At 48.8% G+C, this 22,825-nt stretch overlaps 1 protein-coding gene across 1 annotated transcript; it reads right to left on the bottom strand.

Moving 5' to 3' along the window:
* Window positions 1-9,110: 9,110 nt before the first annotated feature.
* Window positions 9,111-9,812, bottom strand: LOC140387418 (histone H2A.V-like). Its single transcript, XM_072470506.1, has one exon. It carries the CDS (start codon window positions 9,790-9,792, stop codon window positions 9,406-9,408), a length of 387 nt encoding a protein of 128 aa, XP_072326607.1. The 5' UTR covers window positions 9,793-9,812; the 3' UTR covers window positions 9,111-9,405.
* Between the last annotated feature and the right edge of the window lie 13,013 nt (window positions 9,813-22,825).

Raw genomic sequence — 22,825 nt, forward strand, 5'->3', positions numbered from 1 at the left:
GGCCTTCGTGTAGTTGATGAAGAATCATCTGGCGCACGCTGTGCGGAATAACGATCCTGTGTGATTTCATAAGGACCCCGTCTATGTTGGTGAGATCATCTCGCACATTATAAAACTGGGGGCACTGCCCTTTTAGCCACCCTTCCGTCATGTGGCGCATCACTCGCTGCAGAAGGGGGTCAGTCGCCGTCTCTGCGCGTATGTGGGCCAGACTAGGATCATCAGCTGGCAGATTTGCTGCTGTCAGAGTTACGTGTGCCTCAATTTGACGCACGAACCCCTCCGCATCTGGTGGTGTGCTCACTGCTCGGGAAAGAGTGTCCGCCACGATGAGCTCCTTCCCCGGAGTGTAGATCAGTTCAAAATCGTACCTCCTGAGTTTAAGTAAGATGCGCTGGAGGCGAGGAGTCATGTCGTTCAGGTCTTTGTTAATGATGTTGACCAGGGGGCGGTGGTCAGTTTCGACCGTAAATCGTGGCAGGCCATACACATAGTCGTGGAACTTGTCCAGTCCAGTTAACAAGCCCAGGCATTCTTTTTCGATTTGCGCGTAGCGCTGTTCGGTAGGGGTCATGGCTCGTGAGGCATATGCAACCGGGGCCCATGACGACGTGCTGTCTTTTTGCAGGAGTAACGCTCCAATACCAGATTGGCTGGCGTCTGTTGAGATCTTTGTAGGGCGAGTCGTGTCAAAGAAGGCCAGCACTGGTGCCGTGACCAGTTTGTGCTTGAGCTCCTCCCATTCCCGCTGATGCGATTGGTGCCAGTTGAATTCTGTCGATTTTTTTACGAGATGGCGCATATTTGTTGTATGAGAAGCCAGGTTGGGAATGAACTTCCCAAGGAAGTTGACCATGCCCAGGAATCTTAAGACAGCCTTCTTGTCAGCCGGTCGTGGCATGGCTGTGATGGCGCTAACCTTGTCTGCATCGGGACGGACCCCTGACCTTGAGATGTGGTCCCCGAGGAATTTCAGCTCCGTCTGGCCGAAGGCACACTTCGCACGGTTGAGACGCAGGCCATTTTGTCGTATGCGGGTAAAGACACGTCGTAGACGATGCATGTGTTCCTGCGGAGTGGTGGACCAAATGATGATATCGTCCACATATACACGTACCCCTTCGATGCCTTCCATCATCTGCTCCATAATGCGGTGGAAAACTTCAGATGCCGAAATGATGCCGAATGGCATCCGGTTGTAGCAGAATCTGCCAAAAGGGGTGTTGAATGTGCATAGTCTTCGGCTGGCCGGGTCCAGTTGGATCTGCCAGAATCCTTTGGACGCATCCAATTTAGTGAATATTTTGGCTCGCGCCATCTCGCTGGTGAGGTCTTCTCGTTTCGGGATGGGATAGTGTTCCCGCATGAGGTTGTTATTCAGATCTTTTGGATCTATACATATACGGAGCTCGCCAGAGGGCTTCTTTACACAGACCATGGAGCTGACCCATGGCGTGGGCTCCGTGACCCTGGATAGGACCCCTTGGTCCTGAAGAATCTGCAGTTGTGCCTTGAGGCGGTCTTTGAGTGGCGCAGGAACCCTGCGAGGTGCGTGAACGACAGGGATGGCGTCCGGTCTGAGTCGAATCTTGTACGTGTATGGCAATGTCCCCATGCCTTCAAAAACCTCCTGGTTGTGAGCAAGGAGGGAATGGAGATTTGCGTGGAACTCAGCATCCGGGAAGTCGGATATCTCATCTGGAGAGAGAGACATAATGCGCTGTACCAGGTGAAGGACCTTACACGCCTGTGCGCCCAGTAACGAGTCCTTTGATGAGCCGACAACTTCGAAGGGGAGTGTGGCCGTGTACCTCTTGTGAGTCACCTGTAGCTGGCAAGATCCTATGGACGGGATGACGTTCCCGTTATAGTCAACCATCTTGAGCCGGGATGGCGTGATGGGTGGTTTGACCTTCATGGCCTGGACTGCAGAGTAAGCAATCAGGTTGGCGGATGCGCCGGTGTCCAGACGGAAGGCGACGCGCGATCGGTTGACCGTCAGGGTGGCACACCACTCATCGGCTGGATTGATGGCATTGACCTTGTTGACATCAATGACGGAAACTCGGAAGGCATCCTGGTCATCTGCATCACTTAACTGGAAGTCTTGATGCGTGGGCTGGACGGTCCTGACTTGTCTGCGAGGTTGTCGAGGATGCGCCGGATCCATGGGTTGAGCCGAACGACAGTGGGCTGCGTAGTGGCCCATCGTGCCACATCTGTGGCACTGTCGGTTTTTTTGGCAGGACATTGCCCTTTTAAATGTAGAGCTCCACAATTGCCGCACGTCATGACGTCACGGCGTTCGTTGCGCCACTGCGCATGCGCAGTGCGATCTTGCGGTGGGCGCGCCTGCGCAGTGCGTCCCTCGTTGTGGCCGTTATTTTTGGCGCGCACCTGCGCGGGAGACCGCGAAAAGCGCGGGAAGCGGCCGCTGTCGTCCGGGCCGTGGGTCGGGAAGTAATCGACGGCCTGGATGCGTTCGACGTCGTGGGCGGCCTGGCTTGCCGATTCGACGGCTGGGGACCCCCTCCGTGCCAGCTCGGACGCCTGAAATCGGGCAAAACGGCAGGTAGCATTTTCGTGGAGGACACAGGCTTCCACAGCAGACGCTAAGGTGAGGCTTTTCATTTTAAGAAGCTGCTGGCGTAGGCCACTAGAGGCAACGCCAAAAACAATCTGGTCCCTGATCATGGACTCTGTGGTGGTGCCGTAACCGCAGGACTGCGCTAGAATCCGGAGGTGCGTCAAAAAGGGTTGAAAAAGCTCCTCCTTACCTTGCAGGCGTTGCTGAAAGAGGTATCTTTCAAAACTTTCATTTACTTCAACTTGAAAGTGCTGGTCCAGTTTGAGGATGACCGTGTCATATTTGGCTTGGTTTTCGCCTTCTTCGAACACCAGTGAGTTGAAGACGTCGGTGGCGTGCGGACCTGCGTAGAAGAGGAGCATTGCAATCTTCGTGTCATCCGAGACATTCTGTTTTTCGGTGGCACGGATGTACAGGTCAAATCGCTGCCTGTAGAGCTTCCAGTTGGTACCTAGGTTCCCCGCGACTTGCATCGGCTGCGGTTTGCCGGTGTGGTCCATGTCCAGAATGGCAGGTTAGTAGGCAGGTATCGATCCACTCCTGTACCATGTGGTGTTGGGTGTTCTGACACACAGATGAGCCAACACGGTTGCATATGGTACAACGCTACTTTATTTAAACTTACTATTTACAGTTTGGTCTTTGCACTCTGCACGTGGGGGTTTCCTGCTTGTGATGTTTTAACAGCTCTTTCTTGTTCCCTTCTCCCCAGACCTACTGACCACCAGGTGTCGTGCTCGTGCTTTTTATGTGGTTGGTGTTCTTGTCTGTGATTGGTTGTGGTGTTGTGTACTCTGATTTGCCTGTTAGTGTGTCCATCATGATGTGTGTGTTTGAATATCATGACACTGCCCTCGTCCTTCGAGAAGTTAGCTGCCGTGGGTTTGGAAGGTGCTGTCAGAGGAGTCTTGGTGTGTTGCCGCAGTGATCCATGAATCCTAGGGGTGGATCTCGATCTTGTGCGATAATGTGAACCAGATGTTAGCCGGTCAGCAGCCAGTTTTACATCTCTCCTCATTTTTATTTCCATTGACTATGAAATTGGAGACGATCCCTTTCCTCATGTGCGCAGACCCAATAGCATTAAATTGTCAATCTCAACTCTCCCATAAAGTTAACTATGGCAAGAAATGGAAAAATACACAGTGGCGCAGTCGGGGAATAGGCATTCTGCGGTTGGAGTTAAGTTCCTGGTTTAGCCACTATCCTGTAAAATCATTGAAATTAAAGGTTTCTATGACGGGAAACTGTCATTATGTCGATTTGAAATAAATTATTTATATTGGTCAAGAACTCTATTAATTTATTCCCTCCGGATCGTTTTACGTTAATGAAATGTCAATAAGTGTTTTAAATCTGATGTAAGCCAAAGGTGCAAATCTCTCATTGATATGACCACTCTTCATTTCCTTTGTACATTGACAGAATGCATTGAACTTTCAGGAATGTCATATTGTCCGCAAGTTCCAGTCGATCAAAATAACGACCAAACACAATGGGTAGAATTTAATGCTTGGTGTGCACAACCGGCAATCGGAACTGGCGCGCCCAATGTCATCCCACGTGCGCTTAACGGTCTTCCTGGTCGGGCATACGCCCGCTTGGTCAACGTACAATTCTACCAAATGGCTTTGGATGAAGGAAAGAACGCATTTACTATTTCATCGTCTGTACCCAATGACTGAATCCGACAGACCAGGAAGGTTCCAGTTTGATGCCGTGTCTGTAGTCGGTTGGATGATCTAAGTTGGGGCAATGAATATGTTTTTGTGGAGCAGGCCCGAGGGCCGAATGGCCTATCCCTGCTCCCCTATGTCCATCCCTCTGTTTTAACAGCGAGCAGTGGTTGTTAGTCATCTCCATAAACATCACAGCAGAGTCTGAACTTGGTTTATATGCACTGGTTAGTAATCAGATCAACAAAGAACAATACAGCACAGGAACAGGATCTTCGGCCCTCCAAGCCTGTACCGGTCATGATGCCAACCTTGGCCAAAACCCTCAGCACTTCCTTGTGCCATATACCTCTAAATCCATCCGATTCATGTGTTTGTCAAGATGCCTTTTGAACGGCGTTAATGTGTCTACTTCCACAACCTTCCCTGGCAACGCGTTCCAGGCACTCACCACCCTCTGCGTAAAAAAAAACATGCCTCGCAAATCTCCTCTAAACTTTGCCCCACGGTCCTTAAACCTATGCCCCCTGGTGACTGCCCCCTCCACCCTGTGAAAGAGTGCCTACCCAGCCACTCTATCCATGCCCTTCTCATTTTGTAGACCTCTAACAGGTCACCCCACAACCTCCGTCTTTCTAATGAAAACAGTCCGAGTCCATTCAGCCTCTCCGCATAGCTAACACCCTCCAGACCAGGCAACATCCTGGTAAACCTCCTCTGCACCCTCTCCAAAGCCTCCACATCCTTCTGGTAGTGTGGCGACCAGAAATGTGCGCAATATTCCAAGTGCGGCCTTACCAAGGTTCTCTACAAATGTAGCATCACTTGCCAGTTTTACACTCGATGCCCCGTCCAATGAAGGCAAGCATTCCGTATGCTTTCTTGATGACCTTGTCCACTTGTGTTACCATTTTCAAAGATCTGTGGACCTGCACGCCCAGATCTCTCTGACTTTCTATATTCCTAAGAACTTTGAGAACTGTAACTAAGTTTTTCTTTCTTAACTCAGTCTCCATTATAGGACCCTGACCACAACCACAATTGGATGCAAGCTAACCCAGCACACCTGGGATCCTTGGCTTCTTGTCCATCCCTCACATCCTTCGCTCTGTTATTGGTGGTTATGCCTGCAGCCAGCTCGCCCCTAAGTTCTCCGTCTCTCCACCTTTTTCCCCTCCTTTAAGGTGCTGCTTAAAACTCACCTCTTTGACCAAGCATGTGGTTCCCATGTCTGAATGACCACTTCTTTGATGAGGCATCAATTCTCCCCGGATTTGTTCCGGGGATATTTTACAATGTTAAAGGTGTAATATAAATGTAAGCGATTTATTTTAAACTTGTTCCCCCTCTCAGTTGAACGAATAACCAAAATTGTTTATCTCACTGCATAACTCAGGGGTACGGGAGTATAATGGTGATGTTATCCATTAATCCAGTAATCCAGAGGCCTGGTTTCATGCCTGTTACAAGGAGAGGGTTTTTTATTTAAAAAATACAATTACTAATTTTTCTTTTCTGGCTGCTAGATGTAATAAGAAAACATGAAACCCACAAAAAGATAATGCAGACTGACAGAAAGCTACAAAACACAGCTTGGATTCCACCCTGGGTCAGGGAAAATTACCATCTCCCAAATTCTCACAAACTTCTACAGATGTGCAATAGAGAGCATCCTACCCGGCTGCATCACAGCCTGGTATGGCAACCGCTCGGTCCAAGATCGCAAGAAACTGCAGAGTGTGGTGAACTCAGCCCAATGCATCACGCAAGCTTGCCACCCCCACATTGATTCTGTGTACACCTCCCGCTGCCTCAGGAAGGCAGACAGCATTATCAGCGACCCCTCCCACCCAGACATTGCCTTCTTCCAGACCCTTCCATTAGACAGAAGATACAGAAGTCTGAAGACCCTCACATCCAGACATAGGAACAGCTTCTTCCCCACAGCTACCAGACTCCTCAACGACTCCCCCTTGGACTGATCGGTTCCATATAAGAACACTATTCACGATGCCCTCAGCTGCTCTAGCTCATATATTTGCTTAGCTTGGCCCCTTGTTCCGCACTGTAACCAATCACTGTTTGTCGATGTACCATTTGTCAATGTTCTCTGTTGATTATTCTTTTTGTCTGCTATGTATGTACTGTGTACGTTCCCTCAGCCGCAGAAAAATACTTTTCACTGTACTTCAGCACATGTGACAATAAATCAAATCAAATCAAATCAGATCCTGTGATTTACATTATCCTGAAACCTTGAGACTGTTTTTGAGCAAAGACATCAAAATGCAATTGCCTGTTCCAAAACAATGATTTCAGCAGACATAAACAAATCAAATTTCTCTTGAATATACAGCCAGTGGGCTACCTTAAGAGTCTGGTTTACCAAGCAGGGAGAGATAAGAATGCCATACTGAAACAGGCTACAAAAGCTGCTTGGGCTTTCTCTCTCATTCTTGGACGTAATGTGCCCGGATTTGCAAAGTAACCATCCTGAGAAGAGAAATCTACTGCAAACCGAGATCTGTTGCAAATAAAACATGGAAATCATCTCCATACAACTACTGCAAAAAATGGCCGCAGCATGGAACTACTCCAGTGAGACCAGCCAAAGAAGAGTTAACTGTAAACTTCTTTGATTCATCTTCCTCATGAACTGTAAAAATCCTAAAGCTTATCCTCCTATTCTGACATCTGTACAAGCATGTGTGTGGGCTCAGGACAATACATAAGACATATGAATGGTGGTTGCAATTTAGCTGCTTACTTCTTTGTTTAACCTAAGAAAACCAGTCGGACTATTTCTTCGCAACCCTCTAAATTCATAAAGAGAAACGTTACGGTCAGACCTGGAGTGGGCGTGTATGGGAGTCATTTCACCCCACCTCACATGGCCGTAACATACTCTGGAGACAAGAGTTCAAATCCCCACCATGACAGCTGGAGAAATTAAATTCAATTAATTAATAAATTTGGAATAAAATGCCGGTCTCATTAATAATGATCAAAAAGCTAAGGGATTGTTGTAAAAATCCATCTGATTCACTAATGTCTTTCTGGGGAGGAAATCTGTCTGGCTTACATGTGACTCCAGACCATTGGTGGGCAGCCCATTAGCGTACTGAGTTGTGGCACACAAGACATTTTGTTGACTATTTCCCATGAACAGGGTCGCTACATTTGGCTAATTTCCATCTGTGTAATTTTTTTCCTACCAGTCTGACTGAAGTGATTCACACGTAAAACAAGGGTGATTGAAGTGAGGTGCGTGGTGATTGCTCACATCATTGACTGTGAGCGCCGTGCGCTGCCTCATGCGTCCAAAATGTAAACACTCCATTTTTTAACCATTTGAAGTTGAGCGATCCTCAATTTGGCTTACTCCGTTTGGAGTATTGTGAGCAGTTTTGGGCCCTGTATCTAAGGAAGGATGTGCTGGCCTTGGAAAGGGTCCAGAGGAGGTTCACAAGAATGATCCCTGGAATGAAGAGCTTGTTGTCTGAGGAACGGTTGAGGACTCTGGGTCAGTACTTGTTGGAGTTTAGAAGGATGAGGGGGGATCTTATTGAAACTTTCAGGATACTGCGGGGCTTGCAAAGAGTGGACGTGGAGAGGATGTTTCCACTAGCAAGAAAAACTAGAGGCAGAGGGCACAATCTCAGACTAAAGGGATGATCCTTCAAAACAGAGATGAGGGGGAATTTCTTCAGCCAGAGGGTGGTGAATCTGTGGAACTCATCACCGCAGAAGGCTGTGGAGGCCAAATCACTGAGTGGCTTTGAGACAGAGATAGATAGGTTCTTGATTAATAAGGGGAGCAGAGGTTATGAACAGAAGGTGGGAGAATGGGGATGAGAAAAGTATCAGCCATGATTGAATGGCGGAGCGGACTCGATGGGCCGAGTGGCTTAATTCTGCTCCTATGTCTAATGGTCTTATGGTCCTATGGCTTTGGATTTCTGAACAAGTCCCCTTCCTGATGAATCAAATAGGTAATTTGCTGACTAACAACAACAATATGGAGTGTACAAGGTGGAGACCCAATAGCATTTGTAGTTTTAATTGTATTGGGACCATTATGATTACGAAGTTTTGAGTGTTGGAGGGAAGCACTTTTTTCACTTCCTCGTGAACAGTGGCTGAATCGCTCCTCACGGGTTGCGTAATTCAAGCAAAAACTCTGGAGTCTGTTTAGGGTCTTCAGATGATGGGATGGTTGGAGTGAGTGAAGAGGTTCGATAGAAGGACAATCTAAAGAGGCTGACTGGCTTTCATCGTCTACTTTTATCATTGTGAAGTTCATTTTGAATCCAAAGTTTGTTTTCCTCTTGGAGGGCTTTCTTTCCTTCTCTGTCCATCAAAGTGTTTTCAGCTCAACGTGGTCCAGACAGTGAAGTGTAAATCATGGCGTGCTGTTTGCTATGGTGGAGAAGCATCACAGGAGTGTCTGGAGTGATGTGACAAACTGTCAGCAGAGAAACAGGTCTTTGATGTGTTAACAAAACCACATTTCGCCATATGCTGCCAGTGTGTACTGATGTGGACTCCGAACGAGAAAGAGGATGTACTGTCCTACACGGAAAATAAACACTTCCATTTGGACAAGTGAATGAAATGAGTGGGGAGTACTATATAAACATTAGTGTTATTTGTGAGTAAGTTAGAAGTGTCCAAGGCGGACATTGCATGGAATTGTATAGAGGTGGTGTACTGAATTGTATATTGTAGAGTAAATGGGGATACTACAGTGCCCTGATTTATAGACCACTGGTCAATACTGTTTGGATATTGTGGGAAGATTCTGACCTCTTTTAAAATTGTTCTTCCACTGGGGACAAATATATATATTTTTTTAAATGGTTTTATGAATTGTTTTATTGTATAAAACACACTTGAGTAACCTAATTGTTGACAAACCGCTGTATGTTCTAGTTATATTGTCATACAGCTACAAGTCCAAACCGTAGTACATACAAACAGGTCTTTCAGATTATAGTGAACACGAAAGTCACCTCCTAAAACTCTTCCCATTTTATTTTAACTACTCTTTTTTTTAAAAATATGCCAAGTATCCCCAGGTTTCTTCTGTCCAAATTACAGTACGACAGTAGGGAGGAAGAGGGTAGGGCTCAAAACTGGGCTTTATGCAGTTTTCTGCTGTCCCTTCTTCCCAATCAGAGACTTATGGATGTGAGGAATCACACCACCACCAGCAATGGTTACCTTGATCAGCGAATCCAGCTCCTCATCACCTCGGATAGCCAACTGCAAGTGACGTGGCGTGATGCGTTTTACTTTCAGATCCTTTGATGCATTTCCTGCCAACTCCAGCACCTCAGCAGTGAGATACTCCAGGATGGCTGCACTGTACACTGCAGCTGTAGCACTCACCCGCCCATGGCTAGTGGTACGAGTCTTCAAATGCCTGTGAATACGACCTACAGGAAACTGTAGCCCTGCTCTTTGAGATCGGGAAACTGCTTTAGCCTTGGCTTTTCCCGAGTCCTTCCCAGCTTTCCCGCCAGCCATCTTCCTCTCTCTCTGCCTCTGTCACTGGGGACAAATATGATATCAGACCAATGAAGAGGCTGCTCCTGGAGCCCTGTGCAATTTGGCACCGCAGGGTGGCTCCATAGGTGCAAGGGTCAAGGGGTGTACCTAAGGCCCTGAGTGGGCACCAGCCCTGCTGGAAGAGGCGGGCACTGCTGATGTAGGTCCAGGTGTTCATTTTGTGGCTACATCTCCCTGAAGCATTTTGCAGATTTGTTTTTGTTATGTGTTAGAGTAACACCATTGGCTGGCGTAATCATAGAATTTACATTGCAGAAGGAGGCCATTCAGCCCATCAAGTCTGCACCGGCCCTTGGAAAGAGCACCCTACTTAAGCCTACACCTCTACCCTAGCCCTGCAACCCGACCTAACCTTTTGGACACGAACGACAATTTAGCGTGGCCAATCCACCTAACCTGCACTTATTTGGACAGTGGAAGGAAACCGGAGCACCCTGAGGAAACCCACGCAGACACGGGGAGAAAGTGCAAACTCCGCACAGTCACCCGAGGCCGGAATTGAACCTGGTACCCTGGAGCTGTGGGGCAGTAGTGCTATCCACTGTGCTACCGTGCTGCCCCATCGTCCCCAATCCAGTGCCCACCATCCCCAAACCAGTGCCCATCAACCCCAGCCAGTGCTCACCAGCCCATCCAGTGACCACCATCCCCACCCAGCGTCCACCATCCCCAATCCAGTGTCCGCCATCCCCAATCCAGTGTCCAACATCCCCAATCCAGTGTCCAACATCCCCAATCCAGTGTCCAACATCCCCACCCAGTGCTCACCATCCCCAATCCAGTGTCCAACATCCCCAATCCAGTGTCCAACATCCCCAATCCAGTGTCCACCATCCCCAATCCAGTGTCGGCCATCCCCAATCCAGTGCCCATCATCCTCAATCTAGTGTTCATCATCCCCACCCAGTGCTCACCATCCTCAATCCAGTATACAGCATCCCCAATCCAGTGTCCAACATCCTTACCCAGTGCTCACCATCCCCAATCCAGTGTCCAACAACCTCAATCCAGTGTCCAACATCCCCAATCCAGTGTCCAACATCCCCAATCCAGTGCCCATCATTCCCAATCCAGTGTCCAACATCCCTACCCAGTGCTCACCATCCCCAATCCAGTGTCCAACATCCCCAAACCAGTGTCCAACATCCCCAATCCAGTGCCCATCATTCCCAAGCCAGTGTCCAACATCCCTACCCAGTGCTCACCATCCCCAATCCAGTGTCCAACATCCCCAATCCAGTGTCCAACATCCCCAATCCAGTGTCCAACATCCCCAATCCAGTGCCCATCATTCCCAATCCAGTGTCCAACATCCCTACCCAGTGCTCACCATCCCCAATCCAGTGTCCAACATCCCCAATCCAGTGCCCATCATCCCCAATCCAGTGCTCACCATCCTCAATCCAGTATCTAGCATCCCCAATCCAGTGTCCAACATCCCCAATCCAGTGTCCAACATCCCCTATCCAGTGTCCAACATCCCCAATCCAGTGTCCAACATCCCCAATCCAGTGCCCATCATCCCCAATCCAGTGCCCATCATCCTCAATCCAGTGTCCAACATTCCCAATCCAGTGTCTAGCATCCCCAATCCAGTGTCCAACATCCCCAATCCAGTGTCTAGCATCCCCAATCCATGCTCACCATCCCTAAACCAGTGCACAACATCCCCACCCAGTGCCCATCATCCCCATGTTAGGCAATGATATGATCAGAGCATTTCGCGGGCTTTTGTGGAGTCCACCATTGTACCGTGTCTGAGCAGCAGCTTGTAAATAAACCCACTGCGCTGTGTCATACCAACTCGAAGTGTGCCCCACCTCTGATTCTTTCTCTTTGCAGCTACAACAAATAATCTAACAGTTTTCCCACAGTAAAAGCATCACATAGATGCAGGTTGGCACATCCCCAGGTTAGTGATGGGCTGATTGTTGACACATCTTTTTGTAGACAGGCTCATTGGGCCCAGAATCCTCCCTGTTTGGAGGAAATTAGCGGCCGGGATTCTCCCGCAATTGGTGGGACGGCCCGACGCCGGCGCCAACAGCGGCGCGAACCACTCCGGCGCGGGACGCCCGGAAGTTGCGGAATCGTCCGCACTTCCGGGGGCCGGCGCCGGCGGGGTTGGCTAAAGGGCTGCCGTAGGCCGGAGCGAGTTGGCGCATGCGCAGAACCGGAGGCGTGTTTTGGCCATGGCGGAGCCCTACAGAGGCCGGCACGGAGGGAAAGCGTGCCCCCAAGGCACAGGCCCGCCCGCAGATCGGTGGGCCGCGATTGCGGGCCAGGCCACCGTGGGGGAACCACCCTGGGGCCGGATCCCACCCCCGCCCCCCCCCGCCCCCCTCCCTCCCGAGGACTCCGCTAGCCGCCCTCCAAGCCAGGTCCCGCCGGGATGGACCGTGTCTATTTCACGCTGGCGGGACTGGCCAGGAACGTGTGGCTGCTCGGCCCATCGGGGCCAGGAGAATTGCCGGGGCGGGGGGGGGGCGCTGCCAACAGCCCCGGACCGGACCGGCGTGATCCCCGCCCCCGCCCGGAAACCGGCGCCGGAGAATTCGGCAGCCGGCGTCGGAGCGGCTGGGCGGGATTCACGCCGCCCCCCCCCCCGCCGATTCTTCGAACTGGCGGGGGGTCGGAGAATCCCGCCAGCGTGACTGTCTTTCTTTCTTTCTTCCTCTGTGAGACAGCCTGGTCAAATCGACCACAGGTAGCCTCCTAATTGGCCATCTGCAGGCCCGCCTTCCAGTGAAGGGCACCCGGCTCTGTCGGTCCATTTAGAGGGCTGGCAACTCTCAAACCTCGGCAACTCCACTGGGAGAGGCAGACACTGTTTGAGGGAGGCAGGGAACTCGGACGGGTAAGTTTAAAAAAGATGGCACATTCAGGGGGCCCAGGGTCAAAGAGGATCCCCTCTGGAGGATTGTTTGCTCCCTGGGGAATGGACCCAGGCTTTTATTTATTCAAGGATGCGAGCATCACAGGCTAGGCCAGCATTTATTTCCCATCACATATCGCCCTTGAGAAGGTGGCGGTGAGCTGCCTTGGCAAACTACTGCAGTCCATGTCGTAGAGGTACACCCAGTGTGCTGTTAGGGAGGGAGTTCCAAGGGTTTGACCCAACGACTGTTATGGAATGGCGATATATTTCCGAGTCAGGATGGTGAGTGGCTTGGAGGGGAATCTGCAGGTGGTGGGGTTCCCATGTATTTTCTGCCCTTGTCCTTCTCGGTGGTCATAGCCATGTGTTTGGAAGGTGCTACGGAAGGAGCCTTGGTGAGTTGCCATCGCAGGGAGACCACCTGCATTAATCTAGCAGCCTTTCCACACACAGGGGGATCGCTTTATCCCTGGCAAAATCCCAGCGTACCCTAAACTATCCCGATATAATTAGGCTAAAAACAGAAAATGCTGGAAAATCCCAGCAGGTCTGGCAGCATTTATGGAGAGAAAAATCTCTTGCCACATATGCTGCCAAACCTGCTATGTATTTGCAGCGTATTTTGGTTTTATTTCACGTTCTTGCTTTTGTTTTATAATTGGGCCTTTAGTTACGCTAATTGTCTGTCGGCCTCTTTAGAGTGGGCAGCCCACTTCGCATCCTGTCGGGTTGCTGGGGAGATTCCCCAGCGATAGGACCAGGTTGGTGAGCTGTCCCAACATGGGGGGGGGGGGGGGGGAATCGTCACTATTTTACCAGCCTGTCTGCCCCCTCATCCCACCAACAAGGGACCGCATAATTCTGCTTTATATACAGTCACATATTTCACATTGCCCTGCTCCCCCCAAAAAAGTGTGCGATATATTATTACTCTGCTGTGCTAAGGCTACAAAGCCTATGCTTGCCATGAAGTAAATATGGGTTCAGCTCATCGAAGTTTAACAGTGGATTGTGTGCAACAACTGCAATTTGCATTTACGTAGCATCTTCTAAAGTCGAATAGGTGCCCCACAAAGGCGTGGATTGGAGCTCGCCCGGCAATCTCAGGTCGCAGATCAGAAACATTTAGCAATTTAGATTATTCTGCATCAGTCGCGTGTGTGATGCCTCTGATGTGATGTCTGCTGCATCACGTTTGAACTCTGATGCGCTGTTTTTCAGTAGATTGATACATCCTAAAGAGGGTTTTGGTGTTATAGATTTTCTAAACTGCTGTGCATACACGCAGCAATGACGAAGAACTTCATCGTCCTTCTCTGCTTTGCTATCTATGTTTTTCTTCCCTCTTTTTCTCCTTGATCAGCTCCAAAACTAATATAGTGTCCCATTCAGCAGCTCGTGGGTGTAGGCACCAAGCTCGGTTACCTTTGAAGTGTCGACCACATGGGGACAGTGAAAAACAAACGCTTGGACTTGTTTGCTTCAATTGAAGTAAGGGTTTTCAGCCTGAGAACTAAGAGCTGTAGAGCTCCTATCAGCCAGCAGGCATCTGCCACCAAAGTTGACAGTGCTTAAAACAAAGCAGGGATTTTCATTGTGGATGTAGATGAGGATTTGTCCACTGATCGCATCTCAAGCATTTGCCATGTACATTACTGTTCAACTTCAGCAAAACAAAAGCCACAATTACTGTCAGTTCTGATGAAAGGTCATCGACCTGAAGCATTAATTCTCTTCTCTTCATGGACGTTGAATGGTTGGTTTTATTCCAATAATTATTGCTTTGTTTATTTTTGGTATGGTGTTTTGGCGGGGTGTTTCTTGCCGGCTTTTTGGGTGAGGTCCACACTGCTACTCAATCACCCTGAGGGCGCTATCGAACCAAAATAAAAATTCCTTTCTGTGCGGAATTAGCGGGATCGTTCCTGGCGCTTTGGGGTTCTTCCATCCAGCATCAGCGTGGCTAAGTGTGTTCTTAAACTCACTTAGCCATGCAAAACTGGGTCCTGCCCATTGTGAGCGGGACCCAGATCGCAACCTCTTGCGAGTTCTGGTTACATTTGAGACATAATGGCCATCGGGAGTGCCGGGGGACGCCTCTCCCGGGTTCTACCGGCCGCGCTCCACCCTGATCCCAGTGGGATGCAGCGCGGAAATTGCGGCCTCAGTCATTTTTTGGGGCCTAAGGGAGTTTCTGCCTGGTCAAGCCACACTTGGGCACAATTTAATGGAAATTAAACAAGGTCCTGTTTTGGTCGCATTTAGCGGGGTGTTTCCCGGAGCTTGCAACACCAAGAAAGACCCCGCTATTTAACGGGACTCTGTTTCATTTTTGGGCCTCGCTGAGGAATGCCCCACCAAGGCCGAACTTAGGCTCATTTCCTGCACGAAGGAGCTCAGCTCGCCAGTGCAGGAAGAGATCTCTGGATCCCCACTTTGGCCTCCGGACCAACCCAATGACCAATTAGGGAGTCCTCGAGGCCCCTACACCTAACCTCAGAAGGGCGGGCACCCCAGGCCCAATCCCCGACATGGTCAAGGTATCACCTGGGCACTGCCATCCTGCCAGTGCTCCTGCCAGCATGGCAGTGCCATCTGGGCACCTTGACACTGCCTGGGTAGCACCTGGGTGGCACTGACAGGTTGCCCAGGTGGCATCGGGAGTGCCAGGGTACCACCCTGCCCAGAGCCCGACAACCCAAGGGGCCCGAATCACTTGGGAGACCCCCCCCCCCCAAGTGCCGGTATGTCTGGTCCGCGTTTATGGAAACTAGTGCTTAGTGGCGCCTGCTTGGGGTCTCCGAGGTGAGTCCGTTAGGCCCCCCTGCCTTGGGTAACTCCAGCGCGAACATGTTTATGTGATCTGAACTGCACACTTAAATATACAAAGATAATGAGCCTCGCAAGAGCTTCTGAGGAGCTGGTCAGGAGCCGGTCACCCATATTCAGACCAGAGCTTCGCATTTCCAGCTTTTTCTCAAACTGGATTAAAATTTTCAAACCGTCGTGATGTAATTTGAACTCACATTCTCTGGATTACGGGTCCAGTAACGGTAGTACTATGGTAGTGTACCTTCTGGCGAACACCCACTGTGGCTTAATAGCAAGGCTCACAGGGAAAGGACAGTAATCTGGGTGAAGCAATAAATCAGTGGCTGCTCGAACTCTCCCACAGAAAGGTCAAAAGAGGAAGCTGCTGAAGCAAAAATTAAAATAACTGTAGGGATGAGCGTTTCTCTTTAAATGGCTTTTTCCCCCTATTGTTACCTTTTTGCCTTTTCGGTGTGACAGATTTCTACATGTGCGACAAGCTTTAATATTGATTCACATGCTGCATTTCTCACTGAGACTCATAGGGCTTCAATATGGTTACCGTAGCAACCACCCATCGGGAAAACTATTGTGAAATGAACAAAATGTTAGTCTCACGCAGACAGTTGAATTTGCTTTGCAGTGAGGCAGGGTGGAGGTTTAATAAAATCACCCTTCTTTGTTCCCCTACAGCCGCCCTCTTTGTTACGGGCATCATGGTAGAGGAATCTTGACCTGCACTTGTACCTCATTACATCTTTCGGTAAACCTGGCAGCCATTTTGCAACCCAGTGAGTTTAGGGCCCTCAGCCCACCAGGATTGGCTTGGTATCTCCAGGGATTGAATCTCCGGGGCACTGCCGAGAGCAAACGCAAGTGGAAAATCATGGGACCTTTGAAACAAAAAATGCTTTTAACTTTAATTTGCTTTCATCATTTTCGCTCATTAATGATAAAACTCTTGAAAATGAGGGAAGGAGCACTGTTTGACTGACGGTCAAGCACTTTCCAATTAGATAATGGAAAGTCTGCACAATTCCCAATTGACCTGGGAATGGTGATGGAAAGCCATCAAGATGGACGTGTTGGACAGACACATTTTTTTTTTCCTCTGCTTTCCATGGATGCAAGCGTCGATGGCGTGGTTGGCACTTGTTGGCCATCCCTGGGGAAAGTGTTGGTGAGCTGCCTTCTTGGAGTCCTTCCAAATGGAGTTAGTAAATAGAGTTTTACATTAGAATCAGCAGTATACTGAGTTTGGTGAACTGGTGGAGCCATCGCATCAAGCAATGCCATTTTCTGACAATTTTATGAGTACAATGCACACAATGCTTCACTGAGACTTGTCTAACATTATTGCGAGGTATTTACTGCTGTCAAGAGCTAGAACCGCGTTTAAAAGGGCATTGTGTTCATAAAAAAATAATCGGATGGCTTGGTTCATCAGCACATGATGGACTCACATAAAGTCAGAACAAATTATACCATTTGAGTTGTTGGCATCTAATCACAAAATTTGAGCGCAATCTAATTTACCGGCCTTTAGCTCTGGTGCCAGCTATGGATCAATGGATAGCACTCTCATCTTCGAGTTGTACCTCCCACGCCAGAGATGTGAGCACACAATCTAGCCTTATATTGAAGTGCAGTAGTGAGGGTGTGCTGCACTGTTGAAGATGAAGAGCACAATCTTCCGTCCACGCTGTGCCAGAAAAGCAGCTTGCCGTGTCGCAGAGTGGCCAATGAAATCCGGGAGACCTCGCTCCCGGGATCTACCCGGCTTGCAACGCCTCAAGAGATTCAGCGCAATCCCGCAAGATATTGCAAGGGGAATCCTGCCCACATTGGGGGAGGCAGTGGTATTGTCGCTGGTCTAGGAATTCCAAGATCTGGGTTCGAATCCCACCACGGCAGATAGTGACATTTGAATTTGATAAAATAAATCTGGAAGAAGTCTAAAGGTGGCCACTAAATCATTGCCGATTATTGTAAAAATCCATCTGGTTCACGAATGTTCTTTAGAGAGGATCTGTCATCCTCACCTGGTCTGGCCTACATGTGACTCCAGACCCACAGCAATGTGGTTGACTCTTAAATGCTCTCAGGGTGGACAATAAATGCTGACCACAGCCAGCGAGGCCCACATCCCATGAACGAATAAAAACGAATCAGTTTTTGCAAATCTGCACATTAGAGCAAGGCAGTAAGCCTTATTCTAACGTGCAGATTCTCAAGGTACCTGAGGCTTTGGGATTCAATCCCTTTGCCTCAGAGACCTCGGGTGATTGTTGTTTAGTACTGGTCCCCACAAACAGAACAGCACACGTGAGGCCCCCAGCTGCATATCCATTGTGCAGGGTGGTACCCTGGCACTGCTGGGCACCCTGACAGTGCCAGCCTGGCACCCTAGCAGTGCCACCTTGGTGTCAAGGTGCCCAGGTGGCACTGGCAGGGGCAGTGCCAGTTTGGCATTTTTTGCATGCGCACGATTGGGCTGGGATTGCCTAGTGTGGGTGTGGGGGCGCTGGGGAACCCCCCCATATTGCATTTGGGCTGGTGGGGAGGTGATTTTTTGGGAGGCCTCGGAGATCGGCATGCCATTTAAAAATTATGGCCTGTTCTCTCACTACAACGTTTGGTCTCCTTAGCTAAAGAAGGATATATTTGCCATTGACAGAGGGCAATGAACGTTTGCCAGACTGATTCCTGGGATGGCGGGATTGTCCTACGACGAGATAAGATCATAAGATATAGGAGAAGAATTGGGCCATTCAGCCCATCGAGTCTGCTCCGCCATTTAATCATGGCTGATATGTTTCTCACCCATTTTCTTGCCTTCTCCCCATAACCCCTGATCCCCTTATTAATCAAGAACCTATCTATCTCTGTCTTAAAGACACTCAGAGATTTGGCCTCCACAGCCTTCTGCGGCAAAGATTTCCACAGATTCACCATCCTCTGGCTGAAGGAATTCCTCCCAATAGTAATAATCTTAATAATAATAATCTTTATTGTCACAAATAGGCTTACATTAACACTGCAATGAAGTTACTGTGAAAATCCCCTAGTCTCCACATTCCGGCACCTGTTTGGGTACACTGAGGGAGAATTCAGAATATCCAATTCACCTAACAGCACGTCTTTTGGGACTTGTTGGAGGAAACCGGAGCACCCGGAGGAAACCCACGCAGACACGGGGAGAACGTGCAGACTCCACACAGACAGTGATCCAAGCGGGAATTGAACCTGGGACCCTGGAGCTGTGAAGCCACAGTGCTACCCACTTTGCTACCACGTCGCACTCAGTTTTAAAGGATTGTTCCCTTCAATCTGAGGCTATGCCCTCAGGTTCTAGTTTTTCCTACAAGTGGAAACATCCTCTCCACATTGACTCTATCTAGGTCTATCAGTATCCTATATCCAGAGTAGACTGGGCTGTATTCTGTAGAGTTTAGAAAAATGAAAGGTAGCCTCATTGAAGCTTACAAAATTCCTACAGGGCTCAACAGGGTAGATGCAGGAGGGATGTTTCCTCTGGCTAGGGTTCTAGAACCAGGGAGAGACAGTCTCAGAATAAAGGGTGGGCCATTTAGGACTGGGACAAGGAGGAATTTCTTGACTGGGAGGATGGAAAATCTTTGGAATTCTCAAGCCCAGAGGGCTGTGGCAGCTCAATCATTGAGCATCTTCAAGCCAGAGTTCAATAGGTTCTAGATATTAAAGATATCAAAAGTTGTGGGGATAGTTCAGGAAAATATTGTTGAAGTAGAAAATCAGCCATGATCCCGTGGAATGGTGGAGCAGATCTGATGGGACGAATGGTCCCCCCCTGCTCGGATCTTCTCCATACGGCTGTTCAGAATTTACTTCTATTTTTGATACAAATGGGTTTTGCGCGCATGTAATGATTTGCTAAGAATACATTGTTCCGTTGTAACAGGTGAAACAAAAGTTAGACGTGCCAGTCGCACTTCCAACACATCCGTTCTGAATTATTTCCTCTGCAGCATTTCATGTGACTGATGCTAAGTCCGTTCATCAACAATGATACCTCAGTTGCTCTGGCTAACCTTTTATTTAGCATGCACCCACTTCACAAAATTACATAAGCTTGCATCGGCTTAACGTCAAGACTTAACAGTTCGGTGATTGCGGAATCTTCCTCTTCAAGGATGTATCTTTTATACTCAGCTTTGTCAATGCCCTACAAATGTACGGGTGGTGCGTTATTCAGAAAAGCACCAGGTTCAATGCCCAATGTGCACTGACTTATTGGTTGTGCGGGCACAACAATTGGTTTGGGGAGGCAGGGTGGCACAGTGGTTAACACTTCTGCCTCACAGCACCAGGGACCCGGGTTTGATTCCGACCTCGGGCGACTGTCGGTGTGGAGTTTGCACGTTCTCCCCGTGTCGGCGTGGGTTTCCTCCGGGTGCTCTCTTTTCCTCCGACAGTCCAAAGATGTGCAGGTTAGGTGGATTGGCCATGATAAATTGCCGCCAGGTAGGGCTTCGGGGCTAGGGAGGGGGAGTGGGCCTGGGTCGGGTACTCTTTCAGAAGGTCGGTGCAGACCCGATGGGCTGAATGGCCTCCTTCTGTAGGGGGTCCCCACGGTGGCCTGGCCCACGATCGGGGCTCACCGATCTGCGGGTGGGCCTGTGCCATGGGGGCACTCCTTCCTTCCGCGCCGGCCTCTGTAGAGCTCCGCCATGGCCAGCGCGGAGAAGACACCCCCCCTGCGCGTGCGCAACAACACGGCGGCCTGATGTTAGCAAGTTCAATGATTAACGGTATGGCTCCCATCAGGTTAAAAGTCCTTTCATTATATGCAGCCATGCAGATAATGATATACAGACAGGCAGCTAATGAACACAGAGAACAGGACATGACCAATGAGCAGGCAGGACACGCAGGGGTGGTATCTCACTATAAAAGGCACGAGGCACTCACACTCCGCCTCTTTCCACTGCTGAACATCTACAGAGTGAGTCAGGGTGTATGTACAGAATCACACCTCCAGCACGTGGCTAAGAGCTAGTCTGGTTCAGTCAGTCAGAGTAACTACACTTAGGTTAGCAGAGAGTCGAACGCATAGAGAACTGTGCAAATTGAGCTATTGGTTCAATAAATCAGATTAAACTAACTTCTAGTTCTGGAGTATCTTTTGATTAAAGCTGCATCCAGTTGCAGCCTGTGTTATCCCAGAGTACATAACACATCAAATCCTTTTCCAAAAATGTAGCTATTCATCACTTCTGTAATATTTTTTACTCCAAATTAAAATAGGAATGAAAGCAACTGTAAAGTTATAATATTCTGAGATTGCCAGAAAGCAATATTTATAAAATATACTGGCGTTTTTACAGGGAATATAACAGAGGCACTTTATTTGAATGTAAATCTTATTGTTTATCTGTTTTAGACTTGTATATTCATTTCTGTTACAGAGGGAGCTTCTAAATATTAATGATGGTGTGAGTCACATGGCTCCTAAATTGGAGGCTGCTCATTTATTCTAACTTTATTAAGACTGGGTGAAAATAACTGAAGCTTGCTTTGACTGTTCAATTAGGAAGGATCAAAGAAATTTTCAGAGATTCTTTAAAATCAGTCGGAATCTTTCTGCTGCAGATTCTTTCTGCTGTATCCTTATCTAAAATAATTCCGTGACGGTCCATTCTCAATCTGAGGAAGCACAGACAGAATACTACAAAAGATTTCGGCACCGCTATTGACTAGGTGGATTTTTCAACATATTTATCTGACCTGCATGCTCTCATGTTACTCCTGTTCTAGCTATGCTATGATTCAAATATTTCTATATGTGTGCGACAGACTGGGCTCCACTCTTTATACGTTCATAAGACAGAGGAGCAGAATTAGGTCATTTGGCCCATCGAGTCTGCTCCGCCATTCGATCATGGCTAATCTATCCTGGCCTTAACTCCACTGTCCTGCCCGTTCTCCATAATCCTTCAACCCATTACCAATTCAAAATCTGTCCAACACCTCCTTAAATGTACCCACTGTCCAAACATCCACTGGGGTAGCGAATTCCACAGATTCACAACCCTTTGGGAGAAGTAGTTTCTCCTCAACTCGGTTTTAAATTTGCTGCCTCCTATCCGAAGACTATGACCTCTTGTTCTAGAATGCCCCACGAGAGGAAGCAGCCGCTCCACATCTACTTTATCCACACCTGTTATCATCTTGTATACCTCAGTTTGACCTCTTTAGACAGTGAGAGAGAGTTGGCAGGCTATTCAACTGGTCAAGGACTAGCAGATGAACCCATCCACCCAACACCCAATGCATGACCACTTTCAAACGAGGGATAATGGGAGCAGGCTTATTCATTCTCTGCCCCCTCACTAACCCCAACCCTGATCCCCCCCCCCCCCCGCCATTCACAGCCATCAGAGATCGCGCAGCTCTTTACAGCCAATTAAGTACTTTTCAAGTGGTGTCACCGTAGGAAATGTGGCAGCCAATTTGCGCGCAGCAAGTTCTGATTAAAAGCAGATAATCTTCATGTTATTATCGATGTTGACTGAGTGTAAATGTGGCCAGGACATTGCGGAGAAGTTCCCCGCTCTTTTTATCCAACAGAGAGAATGTGGATGGTGCAAGTCTGAAATAAAAACAGAATACATAGCGGATCTGGCAGCATCTGTGGAGAGAGAAAGAGAGTTAACAGCTGAGATGATTCGGTCCCACCCCCACACGGCAAATTCGTCACGGGCAGGACGGGAACATATCGACAGCCGTTGACTTTTAATGGCTCTCCAAATTTTCCTGTCACGCCGCAAGAATGCCCACCAGCGCCGGGACTGGAAAATCTCACACAAAGGGTGGTACTGTCAGCAGGCAGTGCCAACGGGCTGTGTTGGGGCAGTAGAGAGCTGCCTGGGTAATTTTTGAAAACCAGTAGTGATATGAATCGGTATGATGCCACAGCGGCTAGGTGGGGCGATATGTTGAGGGCAGAAGTAGCGATGTTAAGCCCGTTGGAATCTATTTGTGAATGTAGGATGTCTGATCAGTAAGTTCACAGATGACGCAAAAAATAGTGAGGAGGAAAGCCTTAGATTACAGGACTATATAGGCGGGCTGGTTAGACGGGCAGAACAATGTCAAATGGAATGTGACCATGGATAGTAAGAAAGTTTTCCCCTTAGCGGAGGGGTCAATGACCAGGGGGCATGGATTTAAAGTAATGGGCCGGAGGCTTAGTGGGGACAGGAGGAAAAGCTTTTTCACCCAGCGGGTGGTGGGAGTCTGGAACTCGCTGCCTGAAAGGGT

The sequence above is a fragment of the Scyliorhinus torazame genome, chromosome 12, assembly GCF_047496885.1.
Source record: "Scyliorhinus torazame isolate Kashiwa2021f chromosome 12, sScyTor2.1, whole genome shotgun sequence".
NCBI lineage: Eukaryota > Metazoa > Chordata > Chondrichthyes > Carcharhiniformes > Scyliorhinidae > Scyliorhinus > Scyliorhinus torazame.

What these genes read in the sequence shown, in the direction of transcription:
- LOC140387418 (XM_072470506.1), bottom strand. Translation starts at nt 9,792, where the DNA reads ATGGCTGGCGGGAAAGCTGGGAAGGACTCGGGAAAAGCCAAGGCTAAA.